Genomic DNA, 16498 nt, shown 5'->3' with positions numbered 1-16498 from the left:
GTTAGTCTAGGTAGCTGACTTGCTCTGAGAATCTCCTGTTGCCTTCTTCTGGGGCTGCCATGCCTACCAGGTATTTTACTTGGGTCCCTGGGGAGTCGGTCACTTAGGTAACACTGACCACATCCCCAGCCCCAGGAGTCCTCTTTTTAAGAGATATTTTTAGCTACAGTGTAGCTCAGTGGTAAAACAAGTACTTAGTACACATTGGGTGAGATCCCCAGTGTCACATGATAGACAGACAGATGGACGGACCAGACAGACAGACAGATAAAGAATACATTTAGAAATTTAGGGTGGTTTTCACTCAAGTAGAGCAGAGCCTGTGGTCCCACAGGCCCCTCCAAACAAATGGATAAGAGCCCAGGGCTGGGTGAGGTATGACAGATGGAAGCTGGCAGGTCTTGGCACAGCTCCACTTAAAGGTGCCCACCACCAGCCCAGCACAGTGGAGGACTAACCTGTTCTTCTGGTCAACCAGGGAACGGGCCTGTTGCCTTCCCTTCCCTACAATGACAAACAGCATCCTCCATACACAGTACCCCGAGAGCATTCAAGGCATAGGGATGGAATTACTGAGCAGTGTCACCAAGGAAAAGCAGGTAACTGTGTCCCAGATCTGCTCACCTGTATTTGCTTTGGAGCCAATCTCCCTAGGCCTGCAGCCTGAGGCCTGCCAAGCTTGCCAGCTGCTCTTGCAGGCCTCTGTCTCCAACCCGCCTGGATTCCCTTCCTGTCACGTGTCTCTTCCTCCTCTCTGGGAGAGAATCAGCCCCTGCACCTTTCAGAAGCAGGGCTTAAGATACATGCTTTGGGAGGGCACATGCTACCCTACCCACCTGACTCTAGCATCTCCACCCCTTGGCAATCCCTCTGGGTGGGTGGGTGGCAATCCTGAATTAGGTGGGCTAGGGAACCAAACCAGAAAGGCGAGTTTGAGTTTTGCCTAAATCATTCACGTGTGTGAAGGTCATTTCAATGTTGTCTCTTTCCTCCCCTATACCAAGAGGGTGATGGTCACTGCCTCCTAAGATCCTGGGAGAATCCTGTGAGGTAAATAAGGCAATAGAGTGAAATGTCTTCGATGCTACAGAATTATAACCTGTGCTACATTTTTGTCCTGGTTACTAGGAGAATGAAAGATCTTGGCCTGCGTCACGGAAGTGTGAGAAGCAGACATATGCATATCCGGTGGGTAGGATGGATAAACAAGAAAAATCATACATGTATCAACTCCAATTGCAGGGATTTACCCTATAAGCATGGCCATGAAAACCTCTCCATTCAGACCTGCCCATCCCATCCTGCCCCCCCCCATATCTTCCCATCCAGACCTGCCATATATATCACTTTCTAATCTAAAAAAGCAAAAATCTTGGAAACTTCCTCTATATCTATCAGTGGGGTCAACTTAAATACACAATGGTCCATATATACAAAGCCCCATAGGTCACATCAGTGGTGTGGGTCCTGCCAATAGAGAATATGCTGGAGCTGTGACATTAAATGAAAAAGCCACATGTAGAAGAAGTCAGTTAAGGCACCTCCCTGCCCCTAGCTATGAACTTTTAAGTGTGACTCTTATTGGAGAGATCAGGCAGTGCTAAGACCCCAGAACATCTCCTCTACTTCCCATTTGACAATATCCAATCCAGTTTACATCCAGAAGGCGGGCAAGTGAGTGGATTTTGTTATTATTATTATTATTATTATTATTATTATTATTATTATTATTATTATTTCCAGATAGGGTCTCACTATGTAGCCCTGGCTGTCCTGGAACTCACTCTGTAGACCAGAATGGCCTTGAACTCACACAGATCCACCTGCCTCTGCCTCCTGAGTGCTGGGCTTAAAGAGGTGTGCCACCACTCCCAGCTTGGGTTTTCTTATAAAGCAGTAGCTTCCAGCCCACCTTGTGATTTCCCACCCCTGCTCCATTCCAGTGCCCTTGCTGTCTGGCAGGCAGAGGATTGCTTGCAGACTGCACATCTGACGCCATGCCTCCCCTGCTGGCTCTCTCTAGAGAATTCTGTCCTAGAATAACCTCAGAAGCACATGGAAAGAGTGGAGAGCGTGGCTGCTCCCAGGTCTAGTCCTTCACCTTCGCCCTCCATGACCTCACCCTGGCTGTTCTCCTCACACCCCCAACTTCCACACCCCACATACCAGCAGAGAGCTTGGCAGGGGGTAGAGGGGGGTCCTCAGCTTCCCCAGCCACTCCAACCACACTCTGTCCTCAGGGCTTTGCACTGTTACCCCTGAATGGATTGCTCTTGGCTTCTAGCATTTTCTTGGTGTGGAACATTCCTTTTCTTCTTTCAAGATCCTGGCGGAAAGTCACATTCCCTTGCTCCCCTGCAGGAGGTTGGCCCATCCCACTTCTGTCTCTAAATTCTCATTTTATGGCTCTCGGATCACTGGTCTATTCTGTGTTTATTTGCATACTGCACTTTAATCATAGACTATTTATTTATTATGTATCTGTATTTACTAGAATATAACCTCCACTGAAAGGATTTTATTTTTGTTGGGTTAATAAAATGTTGAATCATCAGCTCTTAAAACAATGCCCGATACCCAGTGGTCTGTGATGAGTTATTAGTGAAGCTATCTTAGCCATCTTATCTCCTGTCCTTTTTTTTTTTTTTTCTTATATAGCCTGCGCTGGCCTCAAATTCACTAGTTAGTCAAGGCTAGCCTTGAACTCCTGATCTCCCAATTTCCATTTCCCGAGGGCTGGGGTTGTAAGTGTGCCCTACCATGCCCAGCTTATCATCTGTCCTCTTGAAGGGATAAATCCTAAATGAATAGGAACAACCGAGTTCTGAATTCATAAATGAGAACATCCTAATTGCCAGGGGCATGACTAGCCTGTCCCTGAGGATCTTGGGAAGGGCAAGGCCAGGATGTGGTTAGTATCACCCACCTCCATTTTTTAATAAAGTTTTGGCTCAAGTTGGAGTCATTCTCTAATCTCAAATCCCTACACTTCCAGAGTTCTTTGTCTCAACAACGCCCCCGCATCTGCTCAGCCTTGTTACTCGGGTTGGGAAATTCACCTGCTTTTGAGTTCCCATGTCCCCACTCCCACTGCCAGGGGCCAGATTCCAGGGTTCCACACTTCATCTTGCCCACGAGTCATATCATTGTCATCCGCTCCCACCCAGTGCCCTTGTGCCCCACAACCTTGGCTCCCTCTGCCCGGAAATAAACTTTCTCCCATTTCCCAAGTTGTTCTGTTCCAAAACAAAGCTTTCCACGCATGCTCCTGGTTCCCTCACCCCGAACTAAGCTGTTCTGAACCTGCCGCCGGCCAGGATGGCAAGCCCCTTCATCCCAGCAAACCTCAGGCAGGACAGGTTGCTTAACCAGAGCCTCAGACTCGGAAGACTCGGAAATCCTGTATTTCCCCTCCCACCCACCACTCCCGTCACCAGGAGGAGGGGGGCTGCATTGATAAAGCTCAGAAGAAACCACAAACCACAGTGAAAGGAAGCCGTGCTGGTCTACTCTGAGCCCCTCCTCACTCTTCACTTACAGAGAGAAAGGCGGAACAGACTCGGGTACCAGCAAGAGCAGTGACAATGCGTGTACTCACTGAGGGCTTACTGTCTATCCTGAACCTCTCTCTCTCTCTCTCTCTCTCTCTCTCTCTCTCTCTCTCTCTCTCTCTCTCTCTCTCTCAATCTCAGGAAGCCCAGGCTAGCCTCAAGCTTTCCATGTAGCTAAGGATGGCCTTGAACTTCCAGTCCTCCTGGCTCCTTCAGAGTACTAGGACTCCAGGCAGAAACTATCACTCCAGATTTATGTGGTGCTTGAGACTGAACCCAGGTCTTCAGGTATTTGAGGCAAGTACTGTACCAACTGAGCTACATGCCCAGCCCCTAATTTCATTTTATAGATAAGAAAACTGTGGGAGCCCGTTTTCAGGTTCCTCATGGCTTTACCCAGCAGGCACACAGAGAAAGGATCATTAGGACCACCGGCCTGAGTGCAGGTTCTGAGATGGTCTGCACTTGGCTGTTCTGGGGGAGGAGGTCTTTTGCGTCTCTATAAATACCCTGGGGCAGAGACAGTCAGGGCATGTTGGAAAAGGTTCCAGGCCCTCTTGAGGCTATCCTTTATTTTATTTATTTATTTGTTTGTTTGTTTGTTTGTTTATTTGGTTTTTTGAGACAGGGTTTCTCTGTGTAGCTTTGCGCCTTTCCTGGAACTCACTTTGTAGACCAGGCTGGCCTCGAACTCACAGAGATCCACCTGCCTCTGCCTCCCGAGTGCTGGGATTAAAGGCGTGCGCCACCACCGCCTGGCCATATCCTTTATTTTCTGTCTGTTTATCTCCACAATCTAAATCCTTCTATCTAATATTTCCTGATTGCTCGAACTTAAGAAAACTCTGGGGAGCTGTGGGGTGGTGGGTAAATGCCCTGCAGAAAACCTAAGTACGGCAAGGCTGAGACAGCCACATAACTGGCGCCTAGTTAAGCCAGGACATAGGCCAGCAGTGGAACCAAGGTTTCTGTTCCTGCCCACGCCCATTTCCCCAGCCTTGAGGATCATTTAAACTGTTTCCTGACAGAGTGGTGGTTAGTTTTAATATCAATTCGTTACAAATTAGAATCACTTGAGTAAGAGAACTTCAACTTGAGAATTGTCCCAATTGCCTTAACCCAGGTGGGAAGACCCACCCCAAATGTAGGCGGCACCTTCTGGCACCTTCCAGATACAAAGCATGCCAGAAGACACGGTGTTTGCCTTCAGTCCGCTTGGCCTTCCCTCTTGCTGCAGAGTTAACTCACCCTGGTGCCGCTGCTGCCGCTGCTGCTGCTGCTGCTGATGATGATGATGATGATGATTCCTTCACAGCTGAACCCACATTTCTGGGTTTCCTTCATAGGCTAAAGACCAGTGGCTCTCCGGGTTCTCAGCACCAATTTGGGGCTGCTAAGTCACCAGCCTTGTGGTCTGAACAACTGCCTGGTTCTCAGCCTTTCTATAGTTACTATTTCAGTGAGAGTGGGTTTAGTAAATTCTTTTGATATATGACATGTGATATACATATATTATCATATATGCGAATATATATAATCAATTCACTCTATTGGTTCCATTTCTCTAGGGAACACTATATGTATGTGGTATAGCAAGATGGAATGCAGGGAGCTGCTGGGTTCTGGTTCCGTCCAGCCATGTCTGAGAAAGTGGGAAAAGGGAGGGACTGGAGAGCGGGGGCTGAGGTGTCCTCTCCCTTTAATTCCATCCCTCTCATCACTTCACTGCCATCACTATTCTGTACTCTAAACCAATATCAGAAGTGCCTTCCACTTCAACCAACCGCATATTGCCTAATAAGGAAGCACGACCATGACCCAGGCCTCATCTAACACCGTTCCTTGTCAGGTGTTATTTTTTAATCATCAGACTGGCACGCTGACTTCCAGGATCACTTGCAAAGCTATGCCTCTTCTCCTGCAAAACACAGATCCCGTGGAAATGGATAGGCCATCTATGGATGAGAAGATGTTTGCTGATGGAAGACACCAGTTTTTCATAACCTTTGCCATCATGGAAGTTGAACTATTTTAAGCCAGTCAAATGCAAACATAATTAAGAAAGAAAACTGTTTCTTTCAAAGACTCTTTTCTAAACAAGGTTGAACATTGAGGAATACCTATATCATAGCCAATAATGAATTGAAATATTACATAAGTTAACCTACCTTGTAAAACGTTTGAGAAAGTATCTGAGCATGACTTTAGGGGTTATTCCCGCATTTGTGTTCCGGTGCATCTTTAGAAATGACCTTGCACTTAACCAACCACTAAGAGAGAGAAGAGAGTCGCCTCAGAAGTCAGTTAGCAAAAATAGAGTTCATCAGTGAGCTGCCTCGGTTGTCTCAGTCAGGACAGGCTAAGGGGAGCTGCAGTGACAAGGTAGCCCCATGCCTTAAAGCAGCCGACTTTTGATTCTGTGTTTTGTTTCACTTTGGTTCTGTTTTTCTCATACAGTATATTCACAGCCTGTTGGCCAAGTCTCAGAGTCTTCTTCACTATGGGCTAACGGGACAATGAGTGCTCACAAATGACCACAGCAGTGAAACAAGAGAGCACTGGCGTGTCTCAACCCAACAACTCAATATTCTAGCCTAAAGTGAAAGCCATCGGCATAAATGTTCGAGGGTTTCAGCATTAGGCTAGTGGCAATAAGAGGTATAACTTGTTGATTGGAGCTAGTAATGTGGTCCATCCACAAGCCCAAGCACATGGAGCAGGGGTTCTCAACCTGTGGGCTGCGACCACTTGGGGATCACACAACCCTTTCATGGATCACATTATCTCCATGATATCTGATATACAGATATCCTGTATATCAGATATTTACAATTTATAACAGTAGTAAAATCATAGTTATGAAGTAGCAATGAAATAATGTTATGGTTGGGGGTCACCACAACATGAGGAGCTGTATTAAAGGGTCACAGCATTAGGAAGGTTGAGAACCACTGACTTGGAGGATGGAAGGTCAGGAATATTAGGTTAACAATACCAATAGCGGCCATGCTATGCTCTCTCTCTGTCTCTGTCTCTCTCTTTCTGTGTGTGTGTGTGTGTGTGTGTGTGTGTGTGTGTGTGTGTGTGTCTGTCTGTCTGTCTGTCTGTCTGTCTCTTTCTGTTTCTGTCTCTCTAGTTGTATGGTTCATGCAGTTAGTATGTAAATACACGTGCCCATGCCACTCGTGCAGAAGTCAGGCAAAGGCATCGGCGTCTTCCTTTGTCTCTACCCCCCCTTGTGGTCTTGAGAAGAGTCTCCCACTGAACTAGGAGCTCACTATTTGGGGTAGACTGGCTGGCTAGTGAGCTCCCAGGGTCTGCCCTCTCTGCCGCACAGTGCTGGGACACATGCGGTCATGCCCAGATTTTTGATGTATGCGAGGGATTTGAACTCAACTCCTCAGCCCTGAGCTCAAGTACTCTTCCACACAGAGCCATCTCCACAGCCCTCCTGGCCTTTTGAAGTAATGCCATGAAGGACTCCCAATGCTATAGCACCACACCATTTTCAAAATGCTTTCCCTAACAAGATTGCTTCAGTTCTCCAACCATACCCAGCTTCCTCTAAATAAACATTTGTTGAGTAAACAGGCGAACAGATGGATGTTTGAATCCTACCAGGAGCAAGAGGGAACTTTTTTTTCTTTTTCTTTTTGTGGGGGAGGTGGGCAGGTGGGTTCGAGACAGGGTCTCTCTGTTTAGCTTTGGATCCTGTCCTGGAACTCACTCTGTAGACCAGGCTGGCCTAAAACTCACAGAGATCTGCCTGTCTCTGCCTCCTGAGTGCTGGGATTAAAGGCGTGCGCCACCACTGCCCATGGAGGAAACATTATTATTCCTGTTTTTCCAAGCAGGGAAAGTGACATTCAGGTTACTAATCAGGCTGCTCAAGAACACAGAATTCCAGTTTGTTTCTTTGATTTTGAGACATGGTCTCACATCGCTCCCAATGGCCTCACACCCCTGATGTAGCTGAAGATGACCTTGAACCCTTGATCTTCCTGCTTCTATCTCTCAAGTGCAGGGATTACAGGAAGATCATAGCATTCTTAACAGGCACGTTCTCATAGTGAACTCACAGCCCAGTCAGCTTTGAGTTACAGCTTGGTGGTGAGCAGGACCATGAGCTCCTTCAGCTTTTGACTTTCAACCCTCTGATCCTTATGGGATTCCTCGGAATATGCGTTTCCTGTTGCACAGCAAGGATGCCTGTGTTGGGCCCTACTTGGAAGGGATCCTGGTGAGTTGGGAAATGCCTCTTTGACTTCCTTTGAAAAGCAGCAAGCTGGATTCCTTATAATAGGAACCAAATGCATAAAAGACATCTAAATGAAAGCCCTGAGAGCTGGAAGTAAGGCAGCCAATTCTGATTCTGGCCTCCTCTTCATCTCAGGAAAGGATGAATCTGGGCCATTCTTTCTTCTCAGAGTGCCTGGCACCCACTGGCAGGCAGCCTTTGCTAAGCAGAGCTGGCTCTTGTTCCATGTGTGGGAATGTACTGTTTAGCCCACAAGGAGGGGCCACTGAAAAGAGGGGAAACAGGCTGAGTCCCAGAGTCCTGAACGGACTGGGGAAGGGGAAATCACTCGTCATAGATTAGTATGGCGCTAACTCAAGAGGTAGGAAAGGATTTCACAAGAGTGGCCCACAGCTCTCCTCCAGGGTCACTGGAACCCTGTTTTTTCTGTGGTGATAAGTATCGGTGATCAAGGGTCAGCCATGAGCCCCATGAAACAAACTGCAGCAGAGTAGCCCTAATCCGAAATGTGTGGACCCCAGTGTGGTTTAGCATTTGGGAATGCTTGCACACATCTAATGAGGTGTTGGAGATGAGGCCCAAGGCTAAGAACAAGTTCATCGGTCTCATATGCCGTCGTGCACACAGCCTAAAGATGATTATAGACAATACTTTTGGCACACCTATGTTTTTCTGGGACCTATAACCTGTAGAATTTCCCACTTAGGGTATTTTGTTAGCACTTGAAAAGCTGCAGATTTTGAAATATTTTGGGTTTCGGATTTCCAGGGATACTCAACTTGTATTCTTAAGTCCCGATTCTGACCTTAATAGTATGGGCAAATCATTTTGTTTCTGGACCTTGAATTTATTATCTGCAAAAATGACAATGATACTCCATTATTCAATAGTAACTGTGGGAAGTGGGAGCTGGAGAGATGGCTCAGCAGTTGAGAGAACTAACTGTTCTTCCAGAAGACCCAGGTTCAATTCCCAACATCCACAAGGCATCACACCATCTGTAACTCCAGTTCCAGGGGATCTGATGCCCTCTTCTGGCCTCCTCAGGCACACATAGTACATAAATATATATGCAAGTAAAACACTCATAAACATATTTTTTTAAAAAATAATTTTTAGAGTAAATGCAAAGGGCTCAGTGGTTAAGAGTACTAGCTGCTCTTCCAGAGGACCTGGGTTCAATTCCCAGCACTCATAGGGCAGCTCACAACTGTGTGTAACTCCAGTTCCAGGGAACCTGACACCCTTTTCTGGCTCTCCTGGGCAGCAGGCACATGTATAGTACACAGACAAAATGCAGGCAAAAAATGTACCCATATACATAAAGATTAAATAAATAAAAAATATGTATGGTATATGTGTGTCTTGAATATGTGGTGTGTGGTGTACATTGTGTAGGTGGTGCATGTTGTGTGTGCTGTATATGTTGTGTGTGTGACATGTATGCATGTACAGTGTGTGTATGTGGAATGCATATGTGTGATAAGATGTGTTTGTGTGTGTTCGTGTGTGTGGTGTTATGTATGTGTATATGTGTGATGTGTTTGCTATATGTACGTTTGTATATGTGCATGTGTGTGTAATGTATGTTATGGTGTGTGTGTATGTATGTGGTGTGTGTGTGTGTGTGTGTGTGTGTGTGTGTGGTATGCATGTGTATGGTGTGGTGTGTGTATTTGTATGTGAGTGTGTATGTATGTATATATGTGTGGTGTGTATGGTATATGTATATATGTATATGTGTATGTGGGGTGTGTGTGTGTGTGTGTGTGTGGTGCAGGTACTCATATAGAGGCCAGTGTATCTATCCCCTGCCTGGCTTCTTACATGGGTAGAGGAGAGTGTAACTCAGATCATCATGCTTGCAGAGGAAGACTGTTACCTAGTGATCCTACTCCCCAGTGAGCCATGCACACACACATATACACCACAGATGCACACATCATATACGTGTAAATTTGAAATGAAAGAATATGGGAGCCATCTGAAGTAATAAAATAAACCCAGCACCTGGGAGGCAGAGGCAGGTGGATCTCTGAGAGTTCAAGTCCAGCCTGGTCTACAAAAAAAGTTCTAGGACAGCCAGGGCTAACAGAGAAACCCTGTCTTAAAAATAATAATAATAATAATAACAAAATAAAATAAAAACTAGAAGGAAACAGGCAATCACAGAATGATGATGAGCAATGGAAACAAAGAGACAAAGCAAAGAGAGACATCTTTCTTCGTCTCTGACCCAGTGGCAGGATCTGTGCCCGCCCCCTGTCTCTGAGCTCCTCGCCTCCATCACCCGGGTTTACCCTGTGCTTCACAGACCCAAGCGGATGTCAGGATCATCTGGAGGGCTGTGATACCCTGGACTGCTGGTCTCACCCTGAGCATCTGGGGAGGGGCCTGCGAGCCTGCATCCCCAGCAGGCTTCCAGGAACAAAAGGCTCAGCATCCACAGTCCATATGAGCAGAAGGTATCTCTCTCTGCTTGCAATATCCCCAGACATTCAGTATTTTCAACCCTGCCCTGGGCCACCCAGTGGACCCCACCTTAGCCGGTGGCTTCTTGTGCCTTTTATCAAACTCTTAATAGTTTTAAGAAGTTACGAAATTAAGAAAGAGATTGGAACATTTTAGGTCAACCCTTTAAGAGAGTGTGACTCTGTGGGCCCTCACACTGTTTTGTTATGCCTTTTCCTTCACATTTTGCTGGAGTGAGAACTGGAAATTTTAGTCTGAATCTACACTACTTCCTAGAGCTTGAGAACCACTGAAATGAATGATTTTAACAAATATAATCGACGTGTGTGGGCAGTCGAGATGGCTCAGTGGAGTGATGTGCCTGCCGCCAAGCCCGATGACCCGAGTTCAACTCTGGGAACCCACATGGTGACAAGAAAACTAACTTCTGTGAGCTCTCCTCTGACCAGCACACACGTCATGACACACAAATACCAATGTAATACATACAGACACGTACACAAATAATTAAAATATAAGAAAAATATTTTCAAAATTCAACTTTCATAAAAGGCCATTTTTCAGCGTCATTTTAACTCATGGCTGAAACTGAAGACACCCCAGAGGGCAGCTGTGACAACAGCACTATCCAGAAATAAACAGAAGCCCCAGGTGAATTCATGAGTGCCTATTGCCTTTTCCCGGGAAGGGGAGACTGCCAACCCTCCCCCACACCCACATCTCTTCACAAGCCATCACAGCAGAGACCACACGTCAACCTTGTCACCTGATCAGGAAAAACGTATCCACCCCGACGTAGAACGGGCCACTCCGAGAGTAGAGGTACAGCGGGTTTGGCGGCACTCTGGCCCTCCATTCAAGCACATTATCTACAACAGATACGCAGAAAAGCAACGTCTTTTAGTTCAGCCGAAGGAAACCAGAGGACTTCACGCTGAGAAAAGGCAAGAGGTATGCTCTCAGCATCTGTTTGCATCAAGCTGTAAGAATGTCAGAGGTGACTGAGGCCCCTGTCACCCAGGCTGTGTGCTCCTTTGTGCTCTTATGATGCCCACAGCCCTCTGGGACTCTCACAGTGTTAGGGCAGGTGCCCATCACCTCAGAGTCTCCCTGTAACTGCCCTCGGCAGGTAACTGCTTGGTCCCCTGCTGAGAGTGATGGACATTGAAGTATGGATGAGGGACTTAAGGGTGTGGTGATGTCCAGAAATGGTGGTCTTCTATGGATGCACATTTGGTTATACTCGCCTCGTCTTCAGTAATGGAGAAAAGCTACTTCCTGTCTTAGACAGAAGGAGCACACAATGGCCAAATATCACCAGGTGCCTGATTTCTACCTAGGGAAGTGGTAGTGATTGCAGCTCTGGGGAACTTGGCATAGGAAGTCACATGCCATGGCAAGTCTCAGTGTGTCACTAGAACAGAAGGAAGGCTGGCTGGTCCTGAGACAGCCATCAGGGTCCCATCCCATGGCCCACCACTAGCCCACACAGAAGGGGCTCTCTTTCCCATGGGTGCCAGAGAAGAAGCCGGTCAGCTCCCCTTACCCAAAGACAGCCAAGCAGTCATCTGACTGGTATGTCCCGAGACAATCCAAAGGAGACTCAGGACTCGGATCCCGTTCAGTGTCTGGCAGGTGCCTTCTGGCAGCTCTGGGGTACAGATGGCCGGCATGTTCTTTTGCCAAGAAAAGCACTGTAGAGCTCCATCCATGGCTCCTAGAAACCCTGAGCAAAAGTGGAGCTATTACCAGCCCTCATGAAAACCAGACCCATCCAGACATCACCCTAAAGTAACCTAAAACACATGCAGAGACCTCAGACTCTGGCTCAAAACCTGGAACGCTCAACTCAGGCTTCCCACAGTCCCCTCAAGATCTGTCTCTGGGCTCTCATACCTGTCCTTTGGACCTTGACTCTCCCTACCACTCTTGACCTGGCATTGGTGTTCCATGATGCCAACACAAGGGTGTTGCTCATTTGAGTTCAGGCACCAAGGAATATCTTACTGGGTTGCCTCATCCAGCCTTGAAATGAGAGAATGTGCCTAGTCTTATTGCAACTTGTTATGCCATGTTCAGTTGAAATTCCTGGGAGGCCTGCCCTTTCTGAAGGGAGGAGTAGATCTGGGAGAGATGGGGGCCGGGCAACTGGAAGGAAAGGAGGGAGGGGAAACTGTAGTTAGGATGTAATATATGAGAAAGGATAGATAGATAGATAGATAGATAGATAGATAGATAGATAGATAGATAATAGATAGATAGATAGATAGATAGATGATAGATAGATAGATAGATGATAGATAGATAGATAGATGATTGATAGATGATAGATAGATAGATAATGGATAGATAGATAGATAATAGGTAGATAGATGATTGATGGATATATTGATAGATGATGATGATTGACAGATAGATAGATAGATAGATAGATAGGTACATAGATAGACACATACATACATGATACATAGATAGAGTGAATGTCAATAAAATTCATGCAGATCAGGGGGAATCTCAGTTTAGGGGAGAAACCTAAAGGCCCATGCTGATGCCTGATATTAATACATATATCTGCTTTATGTCAGAGATGGGTCCAAAAATGGGCATCTGAGGTCCAGCCTGGCATTGTTGAAAGTGGTGGAGGTGTGCTGTGTGCCAGTTCACTACAGTGCGACAGAGCCTCTGGAACAGCTGGACCTGCTGCTTGCTCAGCAAGATCAGGGCAGCCCAGCAGGAGGTCTTGGCGCAGGCCTTCTTTTCTCTCTTCCAGCTAAACTACAGAGACTAGGAAAAGGGTGAATTTAAGAGGCAAGCACATATTGCCCCAAACTCCATCAACTTACCCCATGTTGTCTCTTATTCTATATAGGTGGAAGCCGAGGTTCAGAAAGACCAAACAATCAGACTGAGGGCAGGGCTAGAAGTCAAGGCAGCTTTGACTGTGAATGGCTAAGCACCTCTTTTGTCTACCGTGCTAAACTTGGACCTGTCTATAGGACAGCCAGGTACAGAGAAAGTTCTACAACCACATTATAAGAGGCCACTAAAGGCTCCTGGAACCTCAGAAAGCCCATCATTACATGTGATGGGGTTGTAATATAACCAACATAGTGGGCTTACCTCCAGGGCTCTGTGCAGATACTCTATGTAGATTGACATTGCCCCCGCCCCCTGCAGGCAAATCTGCATCCCATTCTGCATGGGAACTGGTCCCCAGAACTCTGTGCCTGCTGAGCACCCTTTCAGACTATCTCTATCTTTTATTTATTTTTTTTTATATTGGGGTTTATGTCAACTGTTACTATAATTAAGTCACTGTCGATGTTGATTTTATGTAAAATTCAAATAAGATCAGAGAAAAATCATTGCTATGCTGTCCATGTGGGACATACTCCTTGAAGCTACTTAATTACATTTTCATATTTACCCTGCCAACTCCCTGAGATTTTTTTAGTTTTTTTTTAAACCCCTTTTAGAGCAAGGAAAGACAATTTTGAAAACCTGAGGGGAATTTGTTGAAAATTACTGCATATATATGAAAGGTATTTGCATGAACAGGCAATTTTTGAATGGTGTGAAGATGATAAATATGTAGGTAAGTAGATAGATAGTAGATAGGTAGACAATAGGTTTAGATAAGATAGATAGATAGATAGATAGATAGATAGATAGATAGATAGATAGATAATTACCATCTATGTATCTATGTTTTCCCCTTCCATATAAGCAGGTGGAAATGAAGCTAATTTTCTCTCTCTCTCTCTCTCTCTCTCTCTCTCTCTCTCTCTGTGTGTGTGTGTGTGTGTGTGTGTGTGTGTGTGTGTGTGTGTAACTATGTAGTAGTCCTGGCTGCCTTCAAAACCACAGAAGATTCTTCTGCCTCTGCCTCTTGAATTTTAGCATTAAAGGAATATACCACCGTGGCCCTTGAAACCAATAGTCTTAATTATTCGCCAAAGCATAACATCATGGGCCCAATCGAATCATCATTTTGTTACATTAGGATTGAGTTATCTGTTTCCGACTCAGATACATGGATTAGCTTTGCTTGCACACTCACCCCTGGCAGTTGTACATGAATTTTCATAAATCTACAGAACTAAAAATAGCCACAGTCCATAGAATCTGTTCCCTGGAGCATAACTACAGTGAACCCCTTAACTCTCAACTGACCCAGGCTTCGGTCAGCACAAAAACACACTGGATATTTGTCCCTGACATAATGCATCACATTGTTAGTGACTTCGCCTTGCCTTAGCACCCTGATGGTAAACAAAGACTGAATTGTAAACAGTGGAGATCCAGCCTCTGCTGACATTTAGGAGCTGCTGGGCATTCACTAGAATCCAAACGGGAGGAATTATTTTCCAACTACACACTTCTCTAGGTCATTTCTCTGGGGTGGTCCTAGTTTAAAATGCTTACTTTTTCCTCTGCTCAGGGGTCCTGGCACAGAGAGATGAACTTGGCAATTGGTCTGTGAGCTCCTGCTTCTTTGCCCATCGCTCTCCACATTTCTCAAAGGCAGATTCTCACAGCCTGCAGAAGTCCCGTGTGCCAGTGATGGCCTGAGGTCCAAGCCCCAGCTCCTGGCCAACATGTAAACAGTCCCCACCACAGGAAGGACAAGGCCTAGCAAGGTGATGAACCTGCAGCAAGAAGACACCTAGCCAGGCCTTCACATAACACCAAAGATGCGGAGAAAACAACCTCTTGAGAAACAAAATCACCAACTGGACATGGAGGTACTCCTGTAACCCCAGCATAGTAGAGGCTGAGTCGGGAGGCTCCTGAGTTGAAGGCTAGCTAATATACAAAGAAACATGCTGTCTCTAAAAGAAAAACACAACAAGAAAAACACATAAGAATTGACATAGGAATACTTAACTACTTAAGAAAAGGGGCTGAAGAGAGTTCAGGAGATAAGAATGCACATTGTTCTTGCAAAGAACCAGGTTCCATTTTCCCAGCACCCACAATGGGGGCTCTCAACCTCCCATATCTCCAGTTCAGGTGATCTAATGCCCTCTCCTTCCATGGGCACCTGGACACATATGGTCGACATAATCTCACACAGGCATACACATACACATAAATTTAAAAAAAAATACATCTTTTAAAAATTCTAAAAATAAAAGTAATGGGAAAATCACAACAGAAAAAATGAATGAATTTCATTCACTATCAGCTTAGAAAATTATCATAAGCATCACTTTTCAGCATTTTGGCTCAGGTGGAGTTAAAATTATTATAAACAGACAAAACAAAGCCAAACACTGAGAAAAACATCTGTAGCAGTATATCTAGGGATAAATAGCCCATATAAAGATAACGAACTTAGAAAGAAAGAAAGAAAGAAAGAAAGAAAGAAAGAAAGAAAGAAAGGAAGAAAGGAAGGAAGGAAGGAAGGAAGGAAGGAAGAAGAAGAAGAAGAAGGAAGGAAGAAAGAAGGAAAGAAGGAAGGAATGAAGGGAGGGAAGGAAGAAAGGAAGGAAGGAAGGAAGGAAGAGAGAGATAGAGAAAGGAAGAAAGGAAGAAAGAAAAGCTCAACAGAGAGAGACAGAGAGAGAGAAGAGGGTGGAAATCTTACAAAATAAAAATACAGTAACAAATAATCTCAGGGGAAAACAAACCCTCCTTACCAGTTTTTTAAAAAGACATGACTTAAACACCTATATTCACCTATTAGACTGGTGTGGTATTCACAAGGATGGCCTTGATCCTGGTGAGGAGCTAATGTAGCGTGTATGGACATCCCTGCTAAGGCACTGTAAACAAGTGGTTCAGTTATCAAGACCTAGGATTGTACTTCTTTTTGGTTTGTGCCCAGGGATGATCAGAATGCAGAGAAATGAGGGGCACATTGTGCAATAGTCAGGGGAGAGGCTGGGCTTCCAAACAGAGAAATGGATTTTCAGCTCAGGAATGACTGACTGCAGATGGACACATTTGCTGCTAGTTCTGGACACCACTGAAGTTGGGGCCTGGTCTGTCTTCCCTGGAGTGCTTTCATTTTCCTTGTTTAATGGTGATCTCCCTGTATTTCAGTCAACACAGGATGCTGTAACAAAATGCTATGGGCTGGTAGCTTATGAACAATAGAACATTATTATTATTATTATTATTATTATTATTATTATTATTATTATTATTATTGAAGCTGGGAGTCCCCAAATCAATCAAGTCACCAGCAGCAGACTTTGGGTTTCTAGTTGAC

The 16498-nt window shown here is 45.4% G+C and overlaps 1 protein-coding gene across 1 annotated transcript in view; it reads right to left on the bottom strand.

Annotated features, from left to right (window-relative positions):
- The window catches only part of LOC118594446 (O-acyltransferase like protein), a 50185-nt gene that overhangs the window by 15228 nt on the left and 18459 nt on the right, over positions 1-16498 (bottom strand). The window contains exons 5-8 of the mRNA XM_036204302.1: positions 14707-14930; positions 11828-12007; positions 11048-11150; positions 5720-5821 (exon numbers count right to left, since the gene is read on the bottom strand). Of these exons, the coding sequence (XP_036060195.1) occupies positions 5720-5821; positions 11048-11150; positions 11828-12007; positions 14707-14930 (609 nt within the window). The remainder of the gene's footprint in view (positions 1-5719; positions 5822-11047; positions 11151-11827; positions 12008-14706; positions 14931-16498) is intronic.

The sequence above is a fragment of the Onychomys torridus genome, chromosome 13 (genome assembly GCF_903995425.1).
Source record: "Onychomys torridus chromosome 13, mOncTor1.1, whole genome shotgun sequence".
NCBI lineage: Eukaryota > Metazoa > Chordata > Mammalia > Rodentia > Cricetidae > Onychomys > Onychomys torridus.
The sequence above is the reverse complement of the archived record's forward strand: the minus strand, read 5'-3'. Positions and strand labels throughout refer to the sequence as shown.